The 22,745-nt window shown below is 58.5% G+C and overlaps 2 protein-coding genes across 3 annotated transcripts; one reads left to right on the forward strand and one right to left on the reverse strand.

Annotated features, from left to right (window-relative positions):
• The first annotated feature begins 80 nt into the window (after positions 1 to 80).
• On the forward strand, positions 81 to 3,175 carry SLC19A1 (solute carrier family 19 member 1). The gene is made up of 5 exons (XM_068196757.1): positions 81 to 293; positions 985 to 1,732; positions 1,977 to 2,169; positions 2,253 to 2,394; positions 2,494 to 3,175. Exons 1-5 carry the CDS (start codon positions 81 to 83, stop codon positions 2,680 to 2,682), a joined length of 1,485 nt encoding a protein of 494 aa, XP_068052858.1. The 3' UTR covers positions 2,683 to 3,175.
• On the reverse strand, positions 2,969 to 22,378 carry COL18A1 (collagen type XVIII alpha 1 chain). Of its 2 annotated transcripts, none has more exons than XM_068196758.1 (42): positions 20,422 to 22,378; positions 16,148 to 16,692; positions 13,528 to 13,608; positions 13,375 to 13,434; positions 13,055 to 13,193; positions 12,850 to 12,953; positions 12,736 to 12,762; positions 12,469 to 12,639; positions 12,351 to 12,377; positions 12,198 to 12,260; positions 12,032 to 12,118; positions 11,840 to 11,893; positions 11,611 to 11,760; positions 11,427 to 11,489; positions 11,202 to 11,246; positions 10,136 to 10,276; positions 9,992 to 10,054; positions 9,853 to 9,879; positions 9,690 to 9,734; positions 9,506 to 9,568; positions 9,117 to 9,152; positions 8,957 to 9,046; positions 8,787 to 8,816; positions 8,650 to 8,676; positions 8,432 to 8,494; positions 8,215 to 8,289; positions 8,087 to 8,122; positions 7,915 to 7,968; positions 7,637 to 7,702; positions 7,377 to 7,448; positions 7,147 to 7,180; positions 6,954 to 7,016; positions 6,821 to 6,864; positions 6,605 to 6,727; positions 6,364 to 6,508; positions 6,137 to 6,210; positions 5,928 to 6,056; positions 5,713 to 5,748; positions 5,120 to 5,380; positions 4,842 to 5,039; positions 4,441 to 4,556; positions 2,969 to 4,358 (listed from the first exon to the last, which is right to left on the reverse strand). In XM_068196758.1, exons 1-42 carry the CDS (start codon positions 22,178 to 22,180, stop codon positions 4,145 to 4,147), a joined length of 5,700 nt encoding a protein of 1,899 aa, XP_068052859.1. In that variant the 5' UTR covers positions 22,181 to 22,378; the 3' UTR covers positions 2,969 to 4,144. The 2 variants fall into 2 exon arrangements, with proteins under 2 accessions (XP_068052859.1, XP_068052860.1); XM_068196759.1 differs by having other exon boundaries at positions 21,109 to 22,375.
• Between the last annotated feature and the right edge of the window lie 367 nt (positions 22,379 to 22,745).

Genomic DNA, 22,745 nt, shown 5'->3' on the forward strand with positions numbered 1-22,745 from the left:
CAGCGCCCTGGTTTTCCATGTGTCCGAGAGCGCCTGTGGACAAAGAGAGGCTGCGTGGTCCAGCAGAGCCTGTGTAGCTAATGGCTCCCGGGATAATGCCGCTGTCCTGCTGCAGAGCCGTGCCGAAGAATGATGGTGCCAAAAAGCCGGCGTCAGAGATGGTGCCGGACCAGCACTGGAAGCTACAAGTCTTCTACCTCTGCTTCTATGGCTTCATGACACAGATCCGGCCCGGGGAGAGCTTCATCACCCCCTATCTGCTGGGGGCCGACAAGAACTTCACAAAGGCAGAGGTGAGCTGTGGGCATCGGGTCCCCCACCCTGGTGTCCCCCTTTATGGCCATGGTCACCATCCTGGGACTGTCCAGAGCATCCCTCAGTGCTTCTGGGGTGCACAGGGGTGTCATGTCCTGGGCATGGCAACATATGGTGACTCGTGGTGCTGCTTTCTGGGGAGTGAAGGTGGTGTGTTGTGGGGTCTTGTCTCACTTGGCTGCGAGGTCACCCTGTCCCCTGAGTCCCAGGCTCAACTTGCCCTGTCATAAAACCTCATGCCCAGGCTGGCAACTGATTCTGGGGGCAGCGTGTGACCCCTGCTCACCTTAGCAGCCTGTGGGAGGGTGCTGGGCTGGGAGAAGTCATGCCCCATACCACTGGGGAGACTTTTCCATGATGGCACAGTACACTGCCAGGCTGCTGGCAAGGATGGGGTTAGACAAGGAGGGGCCACAATGTCATCATCTCCCAACCAAGGGATGCTGGCCTCGATCCCAGCCAGCTGCTGTGCCTGTGGGAACTCTGCATTCCCAGCATGGGAAGGGGCCGAGGCTCAGCCAGACCCCCAGCCGAGCATGCTGCTGGTCACATTCCTCCCCGAGGAGGTGCTGCCATGGGGGTCAGCAGCCAGTGCCCACACCATCTGCAGGTTGGGGGGCATGCCCAGGGATGTGCTCAGCACTCAGCCCCTCCTTGCCCTCATGGCAGGTGACCAATGTGATCACGCCGGTGCTGTCCTACTCCTACATGGCCGTGCTGGTGCCCGTCTTCCTGCTGACAGACTACCTGCGCTACAAGCCCGTGCTGGTGCTGCAGAGCCTGAGCCACATCTCCATCTGGCTGCTGCTGGTGCTGGGCACTTCTGTCCTGGCCATGCAGCTGATGGAGTTCTTCTACAGTATCACCATGGCTGCCCGCATTGCCTACTCCTCCTACATCTTCTCCCTGGTCACACCATCCCGCTACCAGCGGATGGCCAGTTATTCCCGCTCTGCTGTGCTCCTGGGGGTTTTCACCAGCTCCGTGTTGGGCCAGCTCTGCATCACCTTGGGTGGTGTCTCCTTCCTCACCCTCAACTACGTCTCCTTGGGCTTTGTCAGCTTCGGCCTCATCCTCACGCTCTTCCTCGAGCGGCCTCGGCGCAGCCTCTTCTTCAACCGGCCGGCAGAGGCCGGTGACGCTGCTGTGCCCACTGAGCTGGACAGGATGGCCAGAGGGGACAGCGGCAGGGGGACCCAGGGCTGGCGGGACATGGTGCTGTGCCGTATGCTGCAGGAGCTGGGAGCGCTGGCCAGGCAGCCCCAGCTCCGCCTCTGGTCCCTGTGGTGGGTCTTTAACTCCGCTGGGTACTACCTGATGCTGTACTATGCTCACATCCTCTGGAACGAGATCTCTCCCACCACGGACAACCGCCGCGTGTACAACGGAGGCATGGATGCTGCCTCCACTCTGCTGGGTAACTCACCTGGGATAGGGACACTGGGGGTGTGAGGCAGCAGCCACATCCTGCTGCCTCCTGTGGGGACACCAGAGAGGCAGGGGGTCACTGCTGTCCTGCTACACCCCTTGGGAATGGTGGTCCTTACGGTATTTTTGGTGGTTTGGCATTGGGGATGACATGATGGTCACTGGGCTGGGTCCCAGCCTAGGTAGGGCAGGGGATCCTTGAGGTACTCACAGCATCCTTCATCCCTCCCCAGGAGCTGTCGCCTCCATCGCTGCTGGCTACGTGAAGATCCGCTGGACGCTGTGGTCAGAGCTGGTGATTGGAGTGGTTACGGCATTCCAGGCAGGATTGCTTCTGCTCATGAACTCCACCACCAATATCTGGCTGTGCTATGCTGCCTACATCCTCTTCCGTGGCTCCCACCAGTTCCTGGTGCCCATTGCCATGTGCGTGGTGCTGCTGGGGACCCACTCCCACCCCGGCAGCTGGGTTGATGCCAGGGGTTCACCGCTGTTCCCATTTCTCCCAGTTTCCAGATTGCTACCTCCCTCTCCAAAGAGCTCTGTGCTCTGGTCTTCGGGGTCAACACCTTCTTTGCTACTGTGCTGAAGACCGTCATGACCATCATCGTGGCTGACAAGAGGGGTTTGGGCTTATCCGTGCATCCTCAGGTAGGGATGGGGTTGCACCTAGGATGGAAGTGGTCCCTGAATGGTGCGGGATGAAGGGAGGGCTCCAAGTGCTGTTCTCTCCTCTCTCCTCTTTTGCAGTTTTATGTATATTTTGGCTACTTCACCCTGCTGGCTGTGGTCTACCTGCTGGCGGCCATCAGAGTGGGTGTCCAGCACAGCCACCGCAGGCAGCCGGTGGAGCTGGCCTTGGCCAAGGAGCCGTGCCAGCTCCCAGTGGAAATTCCAGCACAGGAGAAGAGCCTGGAGGTGGGCACCGTGCGAGCCTGAGCGCTGGCACCACGACACTGTGGCCGGCTCTTGGCTCCTGAAGTGAGCATTGTCATCACTACCGTGTGCTTGGTGTCCTGTCCCACTGCTGGTCCTGGGTGCTGTTTTGTCGAGGATGTAACTGCTGGGACATGTTTTCTGCTCTGTGAGGACAGGGCTGTGCCCCTTCCCTGTCCCCACGCATAGAGTAGGAGCAGGATTTCCATGGTGACACCACCGTGTGTCACACAGGGGTATGGATGAGGACCCCATCCCACTGCATCCCCATCATGGCTCGGAGCCAGGCTACAAGAGAATGTTTCTTTATTCAGTGCCTTTAGAAAATGGTTTATAAGACACAACTGATGACAAAAAAAATAATATAAAGATCCACACGCTTTAAATTGCATTAATTACACAAAATACAGTAGACTGTAAGAAATAGAGACCGTGTGACTCACACAGCTTTTATGGTAATAATTTCCATACGATAACAAAAAAAGCTAGTTACAAATTTCTCTTTTTTCTTTTCTTTCTTTTTTTTTTTTTTTTTTTTTTTTGGTTTTTAATTTAGCACCTTGGATTTGCCCCCACCAATTCCAGCCAGCTTTGCTGTGCCTTCACCATTCGAGCCCAACAAGGTGGCGTATGGAGGGGGGGATGGCAGTGCCTGCCCTCGGTACCACATGTGCTCAACACACACACACACACACACACACAGAGAAACACGTGCCAGGGGCACAACTGGCCGTGCCTTGGGGCCACCCTGTCTCCCCAGTACCTGTGCTGGGCTGGCTGTGGCTGTACCTGGGCTGTGGGGGCACAGCTGGGGGTCCCCAGGGTGCATGGATGGGATGGAGGAGATCAGACCCCCATCAGAGCTCTGCTGGATGGGAGGTGGAGGTGCGAATGATGATGGGATAGTCCTTACCTGGGGAGGATGGAGAACATCTGGGAGAGCCCCAGCATCACCACAGGACAGTCCCTTGGGTGGGATGCTGGTGTCTTGGCTGGAGAAGACCCTGTGGCCTCAGCAGCAGGGATTTGGGTCCAACCCCAAGCTCCTGGTAAGGACAGTGCGGGGCCGGGGGGCTGGTGAGAGAGGCCCCACAGGCTTTTGCAGGGAACAGTCCGCATGGCAGCACTGAAATCTCCCTGCCGAGCATCCTCCCACCCAGCCATCCCAAAAAGAGCATCCGAGCAGGGAGGGGAACAAGCTGAAGTGGTTAAATTTTAGGAGTTAGAAGAGGAGGAGGAAGGCCACCAGCCCATGGCTGCCCTGCCCCAGGTGGGACCTGAGCCCCTGCCGACCCAGGGCAGGGGCCATAGCAATACTCTTTGGCTTCAGGTCTGCAGGAGAAGGAAACCCTGTGGGGTGAGAGTGGGCGCATGGTAGGGGCTGTGGGGCCCAGGGGTGCTGGGGTGCAGGCTTGCCCAACCCTCCCCGGGGACATGGGGGTGCTCAGGGGTGCCAGGGCAGGTATCACTTTTTGGTGGCAGTCATGAAGCTGTTCTCGATGCAGAGGACAATGAAGGCATGCTGGCAGCTGCTGGCTGCCTGCTCCAGCAGTTTTCCAGAGGCCAAAGAGGAAGCCTGGCCCATGATTGCGTGCTCCTCTGTCCGCCATGTCTCGCAGTAGCTCTCAGGCAGGCGCCGACCCTTGGCATCCGAGCCGTGCCAGACACTCTTCTGCGGCCTGGAAGGGTGAAAGGTGGGGGGCTGCTGCTGCCCTGCCATGCTCCAAACCCCATTTCCTCATCTCTCAATCCTGCACTCACCATCCTGCATCCCGTAGGACATCCCGGCCATCAAAGGAGAGGATGCGGGCGCCGGTTCTCAGCGGGGCCCCACTGCCCGTGAAAAGGGCTTCCCAGTTATTGAAGAGCACTTCATCCTGGTGGGAAGGGTGGGAAAATGGAGGAGGAGGGGGTTTAGCCCTGCCTGCAGCACCCCAAGAGCAGCCCAGAAGCTCCAAGCCCCAGCATCCTCTGGGAAGGGGATTCTTCATGATGGATGGGGGCTTTGCTATGCTCTGCATCCAAGACCTTGGTGGTGCTGGGTTAATAGTTGGACTTGCTAATCTTAAAGAGATCTTTTCCAACCATAATGACTCTGTGATCCTATTCTGTGGTCCATCGGAGCTCAGAGAGCGTTGAGAAGGGGGTGGAGATATGCATACCCGGAGGTTGACAATGGGGACGGCGGCACGGTCGGCCCGGCGCACGATGCTATAGAGATCCTGCAGGCGTGAGGACAGGAAGGCACGGAAGGTGCCAGCCAGCCCAACCTGCCGGGCTTGCTGGAAGCACTGGAAATCGGCGCCCCGGATGCCACGCATGCCACCGCTCAGCGGGGTGTTCAGGGCCACCAGGTGAAGCTGCCAAGAGGGGACAACGGGGCTTGAGGGACATGGCTTTGGCCACCATCAGCTCCCATCAGCAGGCATGTGGCACTCACAGCAGGCTGGAAGTCCTGGTGCACATGGGCAGCCACAGGGGCAGGATCTGGCCGGCGGTGGATGTAGTACCCATTGATGAGTTCGTGCTGGTGGTGGAGCAGGGGCTGCTCAGGCAGGCGGTGCTGGTTGGCCACCACTTCGTCCCCACGCCAGGGACGGGCGGTGGCCGAAGGGACGTGGTTGCGGAGCGGATGCAGGGGCCCGCGGGGCTGGGGGCCGGCATAGTGGAGGGTAGGCGGCTTGTCATACACCTCGTTGTCCTGGGGACGGGGACACGGTATGGGGGGGGGGCAGGGTGCTCCAGGTGGGGATGGGGATGGAGAATGTTGGGGATGAGTGGAGATGGTTGTGGTTGGATGAAGATGTGCATGGAGATGGTTGGGGTTGGATGGAGATGGAGATGGGGATGGGGATGGAGATGGTTGGGGATGGGGGTTGAGATGGTTGGGGATGAATGGAGAAGGGGATGAAGTTAATTGTTGATGGATAGAGACAGTTGTGGACGGGATGAGGATAGATGAGGATGGAGGATAGGGATGGGATTGGGAAGGAGGATAGGGATGAGGATGTGCATGGGAAACAGAGGACTCACCAGAGCCGAACTGGGGATCAGGTTGTGCTCCTCCAGCTGCAAGGGCATGGCACATCAGATCCCAGCTGCCCCCCTCTCTTCCTCGCGCACGGGTCGGGGGACCCCAAGCATCACCAAGAGTCACCACCGAGCCCCCAGGGCAGCGCTGTCCTTGCTCCCCTCAAGCCGGGCAGTGCAGCCCCGGCTGGGGTACCCTTCTGGCCCCTCCCACTCACCAGCACCCTGCGGAAGCCCCCGCGCAGGCGGACGTGGAGTTCCTGCCGGTCCGTCAGGAAGACGAGGCTGCCCTCAGGCAGCTCGTGCGCAGCACTCAGCATCGCCTGGTACGTGGGCATGGCCTGGAGCTGTGGGCACAGGCCGGGGCAGGGCTCAGGGTTTGGCTGCCTGCACCATGGGGCAACCCCTGCCCAGAGCCCTGACTCACTCCCAAGGACATCCTGCTAGTGCCGGGTGGTCCAGGGGGTCCTGGTGGTCCCGGGGGTCCAGGGATGCTGACAGCTGTGGGAGAAGGAGGGTGAGATGGAGAGAGGTGCAGCACGGGGAGGAATGCAGAGCTGCAAGGAGGGATGCATGGGATACAAGCAGGAATGCTGGAGGTGGCAGGAAGGGATGTGGGGGTGCAGGGCGGAATGCAGTAGAGCAAGTACTTACCTTGTCTGTGGGGACCTGGGAAGGAGGGTGGCCCGGGCGGACCAGGAGGGCCAGGGGGCCCCTGCCGCCCCTCATATCCGATACCAGGGGGACCCTGAGGTCCTGGAGGCCCCGGTGGCCCAACAATGCTGTCCCCCTTGGGACCCTAAGCAGTGTGAGAGAGTATCTGTTGGAACAAAGCCCCCAGGGATGCCACCCTCCACTGCGACCCCCTTCACTCTCCACCCTATGAGGTACTCACCGGCAGCCCAGGGTATCCCTGGGGCCCTGGAGGCCCTGGAAGTCCTGAGATTCCAGGACCATAGAGTGGGGTGCTGCCTGGCTCGCCCTTCTCACCCTTGGGACCTGCATCTCCCTTGTCACCCTGTGGGATGGCACAGCCTTAGGGTGAGCAGCTGGGATGCGCTAGGTACCCCAAATGATGCTGGGTTCAGCTGCCTGTGTGCAAAGGGCTTACCCGCAGGCTGGTACTGAAGTCTCTTGCATCATAGGGAAACTGGCCTGTGGAGAGAGGGAGAGGAGCGGAGAGGAGCCAGGACGGGCATGAGCCACTCCCTGCCTGCCTCTGCCAGCAGGGACATGTCACCTACCTGGGGGTCCTGGGGGTCCAGTGTCACCTTTCTCTCCCTTTTGTCCTGAGAACTGGTGGAAACCTGTAGGGAGCAGCAGAGATGCCATCTCAGAGCTGCAGCTCTAAGGGTGGGAGGGGGTTTCCCCCGAGCCCTGATTTGCCAAGGTTCCCCAAAATGCCTAGAGGTGGCTGCGAGAGGGACACCTCCTTACCAGGGAACGCCGGGTGGCTGGAGTCACTGAAGGTCTGTGGAGATACAAACGAAGTGGCTGCAGAGACAGCAGCATCCTCGGCCCCCGCCCCCCGCAATGCTGGTGACAGTCCCACATGCCAGCCCCAGCCAGGATGTCACCAGAGCATTCTCAGTGCCCTCCAGGCAGGCAGGGGACACTGGGGGCCCAGTCACCAGCTTGTCCATCCTGGTGACCGTGGTGATACTCACATTGCCATTGTTGTAGACTATGCTGCCAGGTGGCCCAGGGGGCCCAGGGGGTCCTGGGGGGCCTGGGGGACCCTGTGGAGGATGAGAAGATTTGTCAAAGTCCTGCAAAGCAGACAGTCCCCACCATGGAGGGGGACAACCAGCGCCTGAGAGAAGGAGATGTGCCCTTTGCCGAAGGGATTGGGGTCCTTGGGGAGCCCCTTGGGGGGGGTGTGCCCCACCCTGCAGGGCCAGCAGCTGGGGGTCACAGCAGTGCTCACCCGCAAGCCCAGCACGTCTGTGGGGTCGCCCTTCTCACCCTTCAGCCCGTTCATGCCCGGACGTCCCTGCGCATGAGTAGCACAATGAGCCTCGTCCCTGTCCCCCTGCCAGCCCCTGGTGTCACATCTGGTGCTCCAGAGTCACCTCTGACACCCCAGTACTGCCAGATCCCTCAGGGACATGGCAGGGTGTGGGGCTCAGTGGTTGCAGGACGTGCAAACAGGGAGGGGGACGCGGTGGAGGCGATGGACACAAACAAACCGGGAGCAGGTCTTACGGGTCTGCCCGGAAAGCCGATCTCTCCCTTCATCCCTGCTCGTCCTGGGGGACCCTGGAAGGGAGAGAAGACGAGGGTGAGGGATGCTCAATATGGGGGCACTCCCTCTGCCTAGGATCATTCCCATCCCTCCCCGTGGGACACAAGGAGGAGGAGGGTGATGGTGACTTACCAATGGTCCCGTTGGGCCTTGCAGCCCCGGCTCCCCCTGCAAACAAAGGAGAGGGAAAGGCATCACCACTGGGACCACCTGGCACCTATCCCATGGGGATGTGCCCCCCATTCTTGCCAGGAACCCACCTTTTCTCCTTTCACCGTGGCAGTGACCACAGTCCCATCAGGGCTGATGATGACGCCAGGCTCCCCCTTCTCCCCCTGCAAGAGAAGGGGAGGTGGGAGGCAACACGGAGGGACCAGGCTCCCGCCAATGCAGAGCTGGTGTCACCTGGTGGCCAGGTAGAATGGGGGACCAGGAATGTGACCACTCCATGGGGTGCAGGTGGTCTGGAGCAAATACCTTCAACCCTGGAGCACCCTGGGGACCAGTTGACCCCTTATCTCCTTTCGGTCCCACCAGACCCTGAGGAAAGGACACAAGAGTCCCCGTCATTCCCAACCCACCAAAAGCAGGCCCCAAACTCCTCCTCCATCACCACCACCACTCTGCAGCAAAGCACAGCAGGACTGGCAACCACAGCTGTCACCCCGTGGTCCCCAGATGTGTCACCAACTCACCGGGAAGCCAGCATGGCCTGGTCTGCCCTGCAGAGAGAAGCAGAGATGCTCCTAAGAGCAAACCCCCCTCTTTCCAAAAACAGGGTGCCCTCCTGACACTGCTGAGGGGAGGGCACAGGTGACAGAAGGGCACCTACCTCTGGACCAGGAAAAGCCACCAAAGACTTCTGCAAAAAGAGACAAAATGAGTTTTTTTTGCCCTGATCTTGGCTCTAAGGGTCAAAGCTGCTGGCGAAGTCTCCCTCATGATGGCTCCCTCGTGATGCCCTTCCCCTGCCCTTTGCTGAAGCCAGGTGCCACCACTTACATCTTCACTGGAGACACTGATGACCTGTCCAGGGGGACCAGGTGGGCCAGGGGGGCCTGGCAGCCCCACTCCATCTTTGCCTCGCTCTCCCTGGAAAACACAAGTCATCAGCCCAGGGCCACCAGTGGCTGGTCCCCGTCCCCAGCCTGGTGGCACCTACCTTCTCACCGGTGCTGCCTTTGTCACCTTTGGGTCCCTGGAAAGAGGAGCAGGAGGAACACCAAATGGAGATGGACTCTGGCTCACCAGTGCAGACCCCCTCCCACCTCTGGCTCAAAAAATCCTTCAGGCAACCCCACCTCTGCCCCCAGCTCCAGGCAATGAGCCAAGTGATGCAATGATTTTGGGTGGAGGTGGTGGTCAGTGGAGCAACAAGGTGGGGGGGGTGACAGCATCCTAGGGAGTGTAGGCACCCCTGACACGCGATGAGCCAGGTCCCACAGCAGGGAGGGGGAATTTTGGCTGTTGGGGATGGAGCTGCTGCTATCAAGGGTGCCCTGCCTGGAGTGGGGGAGGGGTCTTCTAGAGCTGGGGGGCTGAGGCTCCTACCTGTGGTCCAGGGAAGCCCTCCAGGCCAGGGCGGCCATCCATGCCAGGCATGCCAGCATCTCCCTGCAATGGGAGTGGTAAAGGGTAGGATGCAGTCCCAGGTCATGGGGCACAGGGCTCCTGCCCACTGCCCTGCACACCTAGGTGCTGGCACAAAGCCATCCCAATCTCCCAGTGCTCCTACCTTTGGTCCTGGCAAGCCAGGCTGTCCGGGGCTGCCGACCTCTCCCTGCAAGGAAAGAGGTGTCAGAGGCATCCCTACAGGCTGCCTGCAGGCATCCTACATGGATGGAGCCTGTTGGAAGGGTTCCTCACAGGAACAGCAGCATGTTGGAAGGGTTTCTCACCTTCACCCCCGGCAGTCCTGGCACACCCTGCAAGCAACAAGGGGACCATGAGCACTGGGTGATGGCAGGGGACATCATGGCCGGGAATACTGCAGGGAGCCCGGGATGGAGAGGAGGGAAAGGGCAGGAATGGCCCTACCTGTGGTCCTTCAGGCCCAGGTGGTCCAGGGGTGAATGACAGCCCTGAGCCCTCCATGTCACCCTAAATGCAGGGAGAAGGGGCTGAGCTGTGTCTGTCCCCGGCTCCAGCTCATCCCATCCCATCGCTGCAGTGACCACTCACAAATCCAGCCTCGTAGCCCGGCCCTGGTGGTCCTGGGGGGCCAGGGGGCCCTGGCTGCCCTTGGGGTCCGATGGGCCCAGGAAGGCCAGCTAAGCCCATTTCTCCTGGGGGTCCTGCTGGTCCCGTTTCTCCTTTGTTGCCCTGCAAAGGAGACAAGAAGGGGACGGATGAAAGGTGGCAGTAGTCACTGCCTGGAGCCTGCAAGCAGGAGGCAGAGCATCCCCTCACAAATCCCCTCTGGGACAGGACAAGAATGATCTTCCTGATGTTCCCCTGCCTAGGGGCTTTGTGGGAGGGGGCATTGCCCAGCTTGGGCACCCTTCATCCCACCAGCTCCCCATGTAATGTCCACAGTGGCCACCAGAGGCTCGTCTAAAATCGTAAAATGGAAATGTTTTTGCACGTGGGGCTGGCTCCAGGGCTGCAGCAGAGCTCAGTGCCATAAAGGAATGCTCGCAGGCATTCCTGGGATTGCAACGGGTCTGGAAGCAACAGGATTGGACCTTACACCCGCTGCCGCCCCATCTGCCCTCTGGGTGCTGCAGAAGTGCAGAAAGTAAGAATTAAGTTTAAGAAACCTTAATTTTTGAGGTTTTTGCCCCCAGCTCAGGCTGCAGTGGATGGTTATCACAAGGGGCAGCATCCCAACTCTAAGGGGCTCCCAGCAAGCCTTTACTTCCACCTTTGGGGATGCAGGGTGGAAAGAAGCTGTAGCAAGCAGACAGGAGAGAGTCATGCACAGAAGACGGGGTATTTTCCAGTGGGGTGTGGGCACCCCCCAAGCAAAGTCTCCTCTGTGTCTTGAAACACACCCCCCCTTGGTTTTCCTGCCCACTTCCTGATGTGGCAATGCCTGGAGCAAAGCCAAGGCAGGGTAGCAGGTGCCCAGTGAGCATCCTTTGTGGGGTCAGCAGCTCCATGCACCTTTGAGATGTGCCCTGATCTGAGAGGAACACAAATAGCAGCACCCCCTTCCCCATTTCTGTGCAAGACGGTTCCCCCAGACAACATCCCTGTCTCCAGTCTGCAACGGAGAACCCAAAAAAACCCACCCCAGGCACAGTACCTTGGGTCCTGGTAGGCCAGGGAGGCCAAGGTCACCCACATCGCCCTGGAAGGAGGAGGGAGAAGAGGCTGTGAAGAAGCTGCCCAGCTCCAGGCAGGAGCAGAATGGTGCTCCCCAGCCCAGGAACTGGGGCTTCCCAGAGATGTGCCAGGGATGCCAGCTGCCCTGTGGGACAGCTGTCACATGCTCCTGGGGCACATGGGACAGAGCTAACTTTCCACTCACCTGCTCTCCTTTGGGCCCCGGCTGCCCAACCTCCCCGTCTCTTCCTGGAGGACCCTGAGGACCCTGTAAGATCCCAGGAGTTGGTTCCAGCACAGGAAAACCCTGTAGGGCTGGTGGGCACCAAGCCCCCCACTGCCACAGAGTGGCCCTGGGATGGGTCTCCTTGGCCACCCCACAGACCTACCACTGGCCCCGGGGTCCCGGGGATCCCGTCCCTGCCCGGCAGCCCAGGTGGTCCTGTCAGGTCTGTGCGGTTCATCCCAAACCGTCCTGGCTCCCCTGGCAAACCGGGCACGCCAGGTGGCCCTGGGGGACCAGGTGGCCCTCGTGGACCCTAAAAGAGATATGGGGGGCCATGGCTAAGGATGTCCCCCCGCTCCCAGCTGGCAAGACAGGCGCTCACCCCCACTCACCCGCAGGCTCTCCAGGTCACCACCAAATCCAGAGCCCTCCATGTCAATGAAGGTCTGGGGGAGAAGCACAAGGGGATGTCATGGCACCTGGCGGCACTGAGGCTCGCCCAGGGGCCGGTGGCAGCACTCCGCACCTCTATGGCTTGATGGACCCACCATCCCTCAAATCCCTGTGTCCCAGGGGGCACTCACCAGCTTATCGTTCTTGGAGGAGGGTCCCGGTGGTCCTGGAGGGCCAGGTGGTCCAGGGGGTCCCCTCGGCCCCACGCCTGGCTCACCCTGGCATAGAGGAGAGAGTGTGGTTTGGGGGTGCAGCTGAGCTGGGGATGAGAGGAAGGGGGGCAGCACTGGCACTCACCTTCTCCCCCTTCAGGCCCGGCTCCCCCGGCATCCCAGGGAACCCTGGGGGCCCCATTTCACCCTGCAAAGGGGAGCAGTGGGGGGTCAGCAGGTGGTAAGGCAAGGGGGTGGCCGTCCCCCATCACCCTGCCACCACCTCCACCCCACTTACGGGTTTTCCGTCCTCGCCAGGATCTCCCTAGGGATGGCAGAGAGGGGACAGGTCAGTGTGCAGCTGGGTAGGGTAGGGGGCAGGGACAACCCTGTGTGGGGGGGTGGAATTGACTCACAGGCTCGCCATCCCTGCCAGGGGCTCCATCCTTCCCTGGTGTCCCTGGGGGGCCGGTGACCTGCTCAACCACTGAGCCATCAGCATGCCGAGAGAGGGTCCCAGGGGGTCCGGGGTCACCTGGTTCTCCTTTTTGGCCCTTAGAGCCAGGGTAGCCAAATCCAGCACTGCCCTAGGGAGGGGAGGAAGATGGGAATGGGTGGCAGGTCTCTGAGATGGCAGCCTGGGCAGGGCATGGCTCTGTGCCAGCTCCCCGAGTGATGCTCACCTTGACACCCAGGTCTCCTTTCTCCCCCTGAGGATCAGAAACAGAGAGAAGTGTGTGTCAAACACAGACATGTCACTGGCACCCTCAAGCCCCCAGGGATCAGCTCTCACCCACCTTTTGACCCTTGACACTGCCTGGCCCTACAATGCCACCGGTCCCCAAGTCCCCTTTCAAGCCACGTTCCCCCTTCTCCCCCTTTTCGCCTTTCCGACCGGTGCCTGTGGAAAAGGAAAAGGACCCAGTCATGGCTGGGGATGGCCACACCACCACCATGTCCCCACTTGTGCAGCCTGGGGAAGGGGAAAGCTGCTGGAATTACCTCCCGTGGAGACCCGCAGCGTCTCCTCAGCTCTGGACCTCTCGGCTTGCTGCGGTGACCCCCCGCCACTCCTCGGGCCACTGCCCCCCACCACGGGGGGGGAGGTCACGGGGACAGCATCGACCAGCCCTGGGACACCCTGCGCCAACAACGAGGGGACACCATGACACCGTTCACCTCCCAGTGCCTTCCCAAAAGGGACAGGTGCTGAGACACCATCAAGCATCCCATGACCTCAGCCATGCAAGGCACTCAGCCCGCCTTGTCATGAGAATTTTGGGGTCCCGCCCTGAGTGCCACACCTGTGGGCAGCAACTCACCTCAACCTTGCTTGAGGGCTGCTGTCCACCTTCCATCCCGCTGCCAAAATCCCCAGAGACCTGCATTTGCCCGTGGAGAAGGAGTGAGAGCTGAGCTGGGAGTACAGTGGGGGCAGCCCCGAGCCCTCCCAAACCCATGCTGCCAGTGCTCACCTCTGCATCATCCTCCTCTTCCTCACACTGGCGCTCGGCCGCCCGCGGGTCCCCTCGGAGTTTCAAATCTGCAATCACCCCCTGCAAGGAGACCACGGATGGGTGGGGGACATGGACGCGCCACCCGGCTGTGATGTGACCTGCTGTGCCACTCTGCCACCACATCCTCGAGTGGGAGAAAAAGGATGGATGAGATCTGCTGTCCGCACTGTGAGCAACTGGACAAGGTCACCACCCAGCTGGGGGCATTTGCTTGTGAGAGGAACTGATATAATTGTTTTAATTCTATATAAACTGTATCTTTAGAATATATTTATTATATAACTTAATCTACTTATAATTCATTAATATTATGTCTCAGTCAGCCTGGCTGAACTGCGATTGCCCTGGTCCCTATTTTCCTGAGTCCATCATGTTTCCTTGCCCAGGCATGGCGCCCTGTGCTTTTAGGCCAGCCCAAATATTATTGTACTTGTCTTGCCCAAAGAAGAGACACCAAGGAGGAGTTATCTCCTCTCTCAGAGTTCACTTCCCAGCATCATCCCCTGCTCCTCCCCACTGGGATCAGATGGATGGGCAGCATCCCAACTTGGCAGATTCCCATCCCGACAGCATCCCTGTGTCTCATCTTGCAGCAAGGACCCAGGCTGGGCTCTGGGATGTGCTGGGTGAAGGGGATTTGTGGTGGTTTCTTGTATAAACAAGTGGCCTGGATGCACACGGTGCTTTCAAAACACAAACAAATAGTAAGGAAGTGAAGATTATCCCAGGAAATACAACATGTGGGCTGCAGAATCTGCCAGCTGTCCTTGCGTGGGGCAGGGCATTCAGCTGTGGCCAGGGAGCCCTCCAGAGATGAAAAACAAGGAGCACGGCCAAAAGATCCCTGTGAAAGCTCTGCTGGGTGTCTGGCTGGGTCCTGGCTGCTACCTCTGCTCAGCCCATGTGATGCCAGCTCTGGCACATGGCTTGTCCAGCCATGCTGGTGGTGCTGGGCAGCGGCTGCAAGGTTGAAACCTGGGGCTTTCCAAAGGCATGGCAAACAAGCCAGTTCCAAGCCCTGAAGGGAGGCAGTCCCACAACGGATGGTGATAGGGGATCTTTGCAGCCTCTTTGCTCTGATAAAGAGAGCAGCAGCACCAGAGATCTTATGGTGAATCCATAGAATCATGAAATTGTTAAAGGCTGGAAAAGCCCTCTAGGACCATCAAGTCCAACCATTAACCCAGCGCTGCCAGGTCCCCCACTAAACTATGTCCATCCAGCTGCAAACGAACCCTCCTGCCAGGCCCCAGCTGAGACCCCATTTTCCCCCTTGAGAGCTGCTGTCCCAGGGGCTTCTGCGTCACCTGCAGGCTTTGCTCCTCCAGGTTTCCTGACGCAGCCACAAAGACAACTCAGGAAGGAGCAGAGGTGCCAGGACACCCTTCCAGCTGCCTCCCAGCAAGTTAATCCTGAGGCTTGACCCAGGGCCAGGCTTTAATACACTTGATGCCCCATTAGTTCCAGATAACGCGAGGCAGGGCTGGACAGTGATGGAAACACCACGAGGCAGTCAGATGCCGCTCCCCTCTCACCCAGCCAAGGCCTCCTTCCCTCCTCGGCCAGCTATTCCCTATGGGAAAACCGGGGGTGGGCAGTGGGATCAGGGCTTGGCAGGCCTGGGAGCATCACCTGCTACAAGGGTCTGCTCTGCTCCAGACTGTTGCCATGCCTTCCATACGGTGCCAAACCCCTCAAGCTGGGGAGAGGAGTTTCTCCACAGCCATGACCTGGCCCTCCCAGCACGTTCAAGAGCAAAGAAATTGCTTTTCAAGAGCAAAGATTTGCTTTTCAAGGGAGTAACCGGAATCCCACTGCAAACCAGTTTGTAGCTCATCAATGATTAACCCCTTCCTGGGGGAACTTTCCCTGCCCAAAGCCATTCCATGGGGAATGCAGCAGTACAGTCAGGATGATGTTTAAGCTCAGAAACATGCTTTGCAGAACTGCACAGAAAAAACATTGCTCCCCTCAGGAGAGCCTCTATTGCTGGGCAAATCCTGCTCAGCCCAGGATAAACCTGAACATTCCTCTCCTCAAGTCCTGCAGGGGATTTCCATGTCAGCTGGGCATTTTCCCCACACTTTCCACAACCCTTATCTGGAACATGAGTTCTGCTCAAAGCACAGGCTGAGCTATCACATCCTTCTTCACTCTCCAAAGTCTTCCTGGAGATACCGTCCAACATCAGCCAGCAAAGATATGCTCCAGCCCAAGCATTTTTTCCATGTAAGAGAGACATTTTCCCAGACAAACCAGCTTCTCCACCAAAGGAGCTGGGTATTTTTAGGAATGGGAAGATCTGAAGAGGCTCCATGTGTTTGCTGAGAAAAGGCAATGGTGAGAGCTGCATGGCAATCCCATGTCCCCCTGCCAGCCCAGCTTGAGAGCTTTGCCTTGGTCAGCTCCAAGACAATAAATCAGTGGCATCTGAAGCCACCTTCACCTCCATCTCAGGTGTCCCCTTCCCCAGGAACACACATGGATAACCAGGGAGCTGGTTGTCTTCTGGGCTTGGGCAGTGTCACATCTCTCCAGGCTTCTGGGAGATACTCCTTGGGGTGACCAAAGCTCTTACCTGGTATTTATCTGGGTCAGCCCCTCCGGCCTGAGCAACAAAGAGCCCGGAGCCCTCTTCCAACTCCATCTCATCTGGGGAGCGCTCGAAGCGGACGCGCTCGTGCTCCTCACAGTCCAGGTAGAGGACGACTTCCTCCTCCTCCACGCTAATGGCAAAGCGCGTCCACTGGTTGAGCAGGGTGGGCACGGTGAAGGTGGCTGCCGGGAAGGAGCTGGGCGAGCCCGGCTCTGTGTAGTAGAAGATGATCTGCTGCTGGCCGTCGCGCAGCTCCGAGAGCTTGACTCCCACGTAGATGATGCTCTGCGAGGAGTCCGTGACAGCGAAGAGCACGCCGGCCCGGGGCGTGGTGGGCTGGATGTGGAACAGCAGTGAGAAGTCTCGGTAGAAAGGGCTCGGCAGGTGGTACCGGGCCACCTGGCCCGTGTTGGCGTTGGGACCGAAGACGTAGCCAGGGTTGTTGTCAGGGCCATAAATTCTGTGGATCTCCTCTGTCGGCGGGTCCCCAATCAGCTCCAGCAGGCTGATCTCAGCACTCAGGCTCTCTGCAAGGAAGGACAGGGGATGGTCTCAGGTCCAGACAAGGATGGTCACTCAGCAAGGACACCCTTGCCCGTGCCTCCCAAATAAATTGTCCTTTAGTGACTCCCTCCACTCACCCACCCCAAGATTTGTGTGTTGATCAAGGCAGTGACCTTGAGCAGCTCCCACTACATCATTCAGACACGCCTCCCAAAATGCTTCCCGTTCCCAGCTGCTGGCCTTCCAACCACAGCTGGGACATCACAGAATCATAGCATGACTTGGGTGGGAAGGGACCTTAAAGACCATCTCTTTCCAATCCCCCTGCCATAAGCAAGGACACAATCCACTAGACCAGGTTGCTCAGATTCCCTGAGATGAGATAAAACCAAAGGGGTCTTGCCCATGGTAGGGAGATGCTGCTGGAGCACCAGGATGCTGAACCACCATGGAGCTCTGGGGAAGCGTGGTGCATCCATTCTCATTCCGGGATCACAGTGACCCCTCACGTCATCCCAGGACAAGATCCTATGGTCACCCCAGCTGGGAATAAATCAGAGCCATCCCCTCACAACACCCTGGGAATGCGGCTCAAGCCAGCTCAGCTTCCAGATGCTCTCAATTTGGAGGTCGCCTCCTTTCCCAACTCCTATTGAGAATTAGGGAATTGGGAAAGTTCTTCTGGACACAGTCTCTCCTACCCAGCACAGCTGAACATCTGGTGAGGGTGAGCTGGCTCTGTGTCCGCCAGCTCCCGTTGTTCTGGCAGCCAGCATATCCTCATCGCCCACACACCAGGCGCTGGATTCCTCCTCTCCTATGTCAACCGCTTGGGGCCAGTGCCAGCTCCAAAGGAGAGGCTTTTTAACCTCTCCTTTCCTGGGAGGGAGGAAACCCAACCACCCTGGCTCCAAAACTGCTGAAGGATCTGCACTGGGAATGGATGCTCAGTGCTGAGTTTTGGCTCTATCCCGAGCCAGGAGCAGGAGCTGACACAATTCAGTGTCTCCAGTTCCAGCCCTGATTTTCATGTGAGCAAAGGGGAGTAGGGGAAATCAGAGGTGTATCTTGAGGTATCCTGGGCTGAACCCAGGAGGATCAGCCAGCAACCTCCACCTAGCTCTGGAGCCAGATATTTTTCTCCAGAGAAAAGAAAAAAAAAAAGAAAAGCAAAAAGCAAAGAGAAAAGAGAAAAGAAAAAAAGATAAAGAAGAGAGAAGAGAAGAGAAGAGAAGAGAAGAGAAGAGAAGAGAAGAGAAGAGAAGAGAAGAGAAGAGAAGAGAAAAAAGAAAAGAAAAGAAAAGAAAAGAAAAGAAAAGAAAAGAAAAGAAAAGAAAAGAAAAGAAAAGAAAAGAAAAAAAAAAGAAAAGAAAAGAAAAGAAAAGAAAAGAAAAGAAAAGAAAAGAAAAGAAAAGAAAAGAAAAGAAAAGAAAAGAAAAGAAAAGAAAAGAAAAGAAAAGAAAAGAAAAGAAAAGAAGTCAGCCCAGCCTTACCCAGCCCAAAAGGAAAACACGTCTCTTGGGATGGTGATGAAAATCTAGGTGCCTCTTCCAAAGCCTGGGACATGGAGCATTCCCAGGCTCCCTGGCTGCCAAATCCCAATGCAGCAACAGCTCCATGACAGGGACCCAGCAGTGGGGACATAAGAAGTGCCACCAACTAAAGGTGGTGGCAAACTTTTGCTCTGCCAGAGCCAGACACACTGATCCTCTGAAACTCTGGCTCTGAAACTGCTTTGTGTCCACCCTGTTCCCCAAGCCCCCAGTCCCTCCCAACCCTGGCACCCCAAAACTGACAACCGACTGGGAGAAAATCTCCTTCCCAGTCTTCCACCAGTTCTAGCCCCTTCATCTGCCCTGAAATGGGATCAGGCTTCCCCAGTCTGCTTGGAGGAGAACCTCTGGACCCTGGAGTCCAGTCCCCTTTCACTCCCAGATGTGCACAGCCCTACACCAAAACTGATGGGGTGAATGAGTGGGGCTCCCCCAGCCTCTCAGCCTGTCACCCACCCTTGAGTCACTCCATGCTTAGCACCTCACAAGCTCATTCCTACTGCAAATGCCAGGATGCAGGGATTGCGTTTATCTGGGGTTGGAGGAAGCCAAATTCATGGCAGCTTTAAGAAAAAAGGAAACCAGAGCTTCCTCCCGGGGGTCCACACGGGTGTTAGAGCCAGTGCTGCAATTCCTGCAGCCAGACAAGTCATTGTGTCCCCCCCGGGCTCAGGATGACGGGACATGCTGAAAGAGGCTTTTGTTAGAAGGGCAATCTGCAACCATTCTCCCCTTGGAGCTGCAGCCGGCTCTGGGAGTCTCCCTCCTCCTCAAACATGCCGCTCGCCCCCGAGTCCGGGGTGGGAGCTGGGTCCTAGCACTTTCCAAAGCAAATGAACTGTTTTCCTGCGTGACAGAGGCTGGATGGGGACTGGAGAGCAGAGGGGTAAGGGGAGACCCCTTCAAATGTCTGCTCCCCTACTAAAGCCAAGTGTCCCTTCTCATTCCCAGAACTTTCAAGCCACACCTGCTTTTTCCAAAGGGCATCCAGAACCCAAACACTGCAGCACATCATCCCTGTGGCAAACTGGGGATGCACCAGGGAACATGGACAGATGGTGGGGGCCACAGTGAGTTTGGTGCTGGCATAGGATGGCTGTGGGAATGTCTCTGGACACAGTGATTCTGCCATGGGAAATGTCCTCAGGATTCCCCAAGCCACCTTCCCACTCTGCCATGACCTTCCTGGCTGGCCTGAGCCCAGGCTGCCAGCATGGGATTCAGGGGACCCCCAGCACACAGCAGCACATCAAGTCACTCCATGGGGTGCACCACAGCCCCCACATTCCCTGCTCATTCCTGACATTGCGCATCCAAGCAACCACAGTGCAGTCCCAGATGGGAATGCACCTCTTCTGCAAGCATCCCCATGATCCCAGTGCATCCCCCCACGAACAGAGCCTCTTTGGCACCGAGGAGACAATGTGTGCGACCCTAGTTTGCCAGCCCCCGGTCTCGGCATTCCTCCTCGGCATCTCCCGGCCATCCCCTGAGGGCGAAGGGGTCGGCAGGGGAACACAGCCTCATTCAGAGGCTTTGGCAGGCGGGGGGAGCTCCAGCTTTCATCCCAACTGCATTTCTCCAAGCACCAGTCACACTCCTCCCTGCTCCCTTCTCTCACCCCCCTGCCCTGTCTGGGTCCCAGGAAGGTCACAGCCACCGAATGATGAAGCTGGGGGTGAAGTAACCTCTCCCCCTTTCCCAAGCAGCGGGGATCAAACATTAGCCGCCATCGGGTGAATCATTAACCCCAAAGGACTGCTCTGGAGGAGGGGAGCATGCAGGCATGGCTGAGGGTCACCTTGAGACCTCCTCACCACCACGGTGCTGTGACTAGGTGGCCACAGGGTCTGGGCCCTTACCCTGTTCCTGCAGGGAGCTACCAGCTCTCCAAGTGCTCTGATCCCAGACAGGATGGACACCCCAAAGCCCTGTGGCACCTGGAAACTGGCCCTGAATGCCAGCACAATGCGCTTGGGGAGCATCCCCTGTGCTGGCCACTGTGATTGACTGGGAGTGATGCTCGGTCTTGTGAAGGGAGCCGAAACTCACTGGCTCTGTTTGGAAAAGCCAAGGCTGGATGGAAAGCGATTTTGGATTTGGCAGCATCCCATGGGCAAAAGGCAGAAGCATCCCCCAGCCCCTGGGGGAGTCTGGGCAGGGGAGACACAACACAGGGACGTTGCCCAGCCACGTTACCTGCAGAAGCATTAATAAAGACACAAGAAACCCCTTCATCCTCCTCAGGGAGAGCATCGCAAGGCAGAGGCAGGCGCCTGCCGGCCAAGTGAGTCCAACACAGGTCTCTGACGGCCTCGCAGAAGCCCTGGCATGGCGGGGGGGTTACGGGGACCGAGGGGCTACAGCCGGGGAGCAGCAGCAAGCAGAGGAACCACTCCAGGTAGTGATGGCACCGCGACTCAAGCAGCCCCTCCCACTCATGCAAAGCTGCCCAAATTTCCTCCTCGCTGCCGTGCTGAAGGTAATTTGGCAATCGGACATGGCTGGTGCCCAGCACGCTGCAGAAGGGCAGGTGGGTCGGCATGGGCTGGCAACGGCCAGCCACTGGCATCAGTCCCGGAAAGGATGTGAGCCCCGCGCCGTCACTCCTGTAGAGCTGCATGGTAGCGGTTAGTAAATCGAACTCCAGAGGGACAGAGTTATTGGCAGCAGGAGAATCCACACCCTTATCCACCCTCTGGTCAGGCCAACGGGGACTCTGGCTCTCATTCCTGCTGGCCAGAGCCAGCCCCAGGTGGCCTCTGCCATGCCATAGGTTGGGTGATGCTGTGTGGAAGTAATGGGGAGGGTGTGCCGAGAGGTCCTGGAGCGGCACCGCCTGCTCACGGGTACTGTCACCTGGTGAGAAAGGAAAAGGGGCACTACCTGGCTGGAGACCTGCTGGTCTCTGCAAGGACACCTGTGTCTCCATTGCTGTCGAAGTTCCTGTCCCCAGGAACTCTGGGTTCTCGGTGGTCATCGTCCTCAGGAACTGTGGCTTCTCAGTGTTCCCCAGGAGCTCTGGGTTCTCGGTGGTCAGTGTCCTCAGGAACTCAGTGTTCCTCATCGCCAGGAGCTGCAGATTCTCAGTGGTCCTCATGCCTGGGAGCTGTGGGTCCTTGGTGGTCCCTGTCCGCAAGGGCTGTGGGTCCTCAGTGGTCCCTGTCCCCAAGAGCTGTGGGTCCTTGGTGCGCCCCGTCACCAGGAGCTGCAGGTCTGTGGTACTCATCATCCCTAGGAGCTGTGGGTCCTCAGTGGTGCCCAACCCCAGCAGCTGCAGGTCCTCAGTAGTCCCTGACCCCAGGAGCTGGGGGTCCTCGGTGGTCCCCATCCTCAGGAACTGTGGGTTCTTAGTAGTCCCTGACCCCAGCAACTTCAGGTCCTCAGTAGTCCCCGTCTCCAAGAGCTGTGGATCCTTGGGGGTCAGTGACCCCAGGAACTGGGGGTCTTTGGTGGTCTTCATCTTCAGGAGCTGCAGGTCCTCGGTGGTCCCTGTCTCCAGGAGCTGCAGGTTCTCAGTGGTCCCTGACCCCAGGAGCTGGGGGTCGTCAGTGGGGCTGCTGGCTGCCTGCTGTCCTGGGGCAGGTGACATGCTGTGGAGAGGAGCAATGCTTGGCCATGCTGTGCTCTCCACCAGCCCTGTGGCATGCCTGTCCCACTGCTCCGTGGTTTTGGCTGCAGTTCCCTTACCCACAGGTGCTGCTGTAGCAGGATCTGGCTCCTGCTGCCGTGGGGTGGTGACATTTCCTGCCACCTCGCCACCCCATATCCCTGGGGACGGGCTGGGAGCCGGAGCTGACGCTGAGGTTGGCGGCTCCGATGCTGGGATTCCCTCACCAAGTACTGCTGGGCTTCCTGTGGTCTTTGTGCTGTCCCAAACCCAGTCCAGGAGCTGTGTTTCGGAGCAGGAGAAGCAGCAAGCCAGGAGGAGCAGAAAACCCAAGCAAAGTGGGGCCATTGGAAAGGGAAAACGAGCTCCGTTGCTTCCGAGAGCAGAGCGGAGAGGCTGGAGGAAGGAAAGGAGGGAAGAGGCAGGAGTTCTGTCCCAGCCAGACTCTCAGAGCACTCACATTGCTCTCTCCTCCCAAGCTCCGGCACTCGACCCTTCAAACCGGAGCAGAGCAGGGGGAGGAGTGGCCGCAGCGCCGGCCCTGCCAAGCCTTCCTCTCCCCAGCGCCAGCCTCCCGCTACTGGCACAGCCCCTCGGGGACCCCGCCGCCTGCCTGGGGACTCACCTGAGCCCCCCAAAACCTCCGGGAGCCAAGCCAGCCTTCAGACGCACCCCACTGCCTGTCCCAGCAGCTGCTGCTAGATGTTTAACTCCTTCCTGCCCGAAAGATCCTAAATCCTCTCTCCCTGCTTGATGGCTCTGGTTATATCACCAGCATACAGAGCTGTACATGGTGGGGTCATGCATGGACATGGTCCTCATGAATGCCCAGCTTTGGTAGGACACCCCACTTCAGGCCTCGGGAAAAGGTTATAATCTCAGAGCAAAACTGAACGAGAAGGGAAACAAATCC

This window comes from Anomalospiza imberbis, chromosome 7 (assembly GCF_031753505.1).
Source record: "Anomalospiza imberbis isolate Cuckoo-Finch-1a 21T00152 chromosome 7, ASM3175350v1, whole genome shotgun sequence".
NCBI classification, from domain to species: Eukaryota; Metazoa; Chordata; class Aves; order Passeriformes; family Viduidae; genus Anomalospiza; species Anomalospiza imberbis.

Excerpts from the sequence above, each read along its gene's own strand:
- SLC19A1 (XM_068196757.1), top strand. The coding sequence starts at position 81 with ATGGCTCCCGGGATAATGCCGCTGTCCTGCTGCAGAGCCGTGCCGAAG. Across the intron at positions 1,733-1,976 it reads TGCTGCCTCCACTCTGCTGG|GAGCTGTCGCCTCCATCGCT; the intron begins GTAACTCACCTG and ends ATCCCTCCCCAG. Across the intron at positions 2,170-2,252 it reads TTCCTGGTGCCCATTGCCAT|TTTCCAGATTGCTACCTCCC; the intron begins GTGCGTGGTGCT and ends CATTTCTCCCAG.
- COL18A1 (XM_068196758.1), bottom strand. The coding sequence starts at position 22,180 with ATGGCCCCACTTTGCTTGGGTTTTCTGCTCCTCCTGGCTTGCTGCTTC. Across the intron at positions 8,290-8,431 it reads AGGGTGCTCCAGGGTTGAAG|GGGGAGAAGGGGGAGCCTGG; the intron begins GTATTTGCTCCA and ends CTTCTCTTGCAG. Across the intron at positions 6,509-6,604 it reads AGGGATACCCTGGGCTGCCG|GGTCCCAAGGGGGACAGCAT; the intron begins GTGAGTACCTCA and ends CACACTGCTTAG.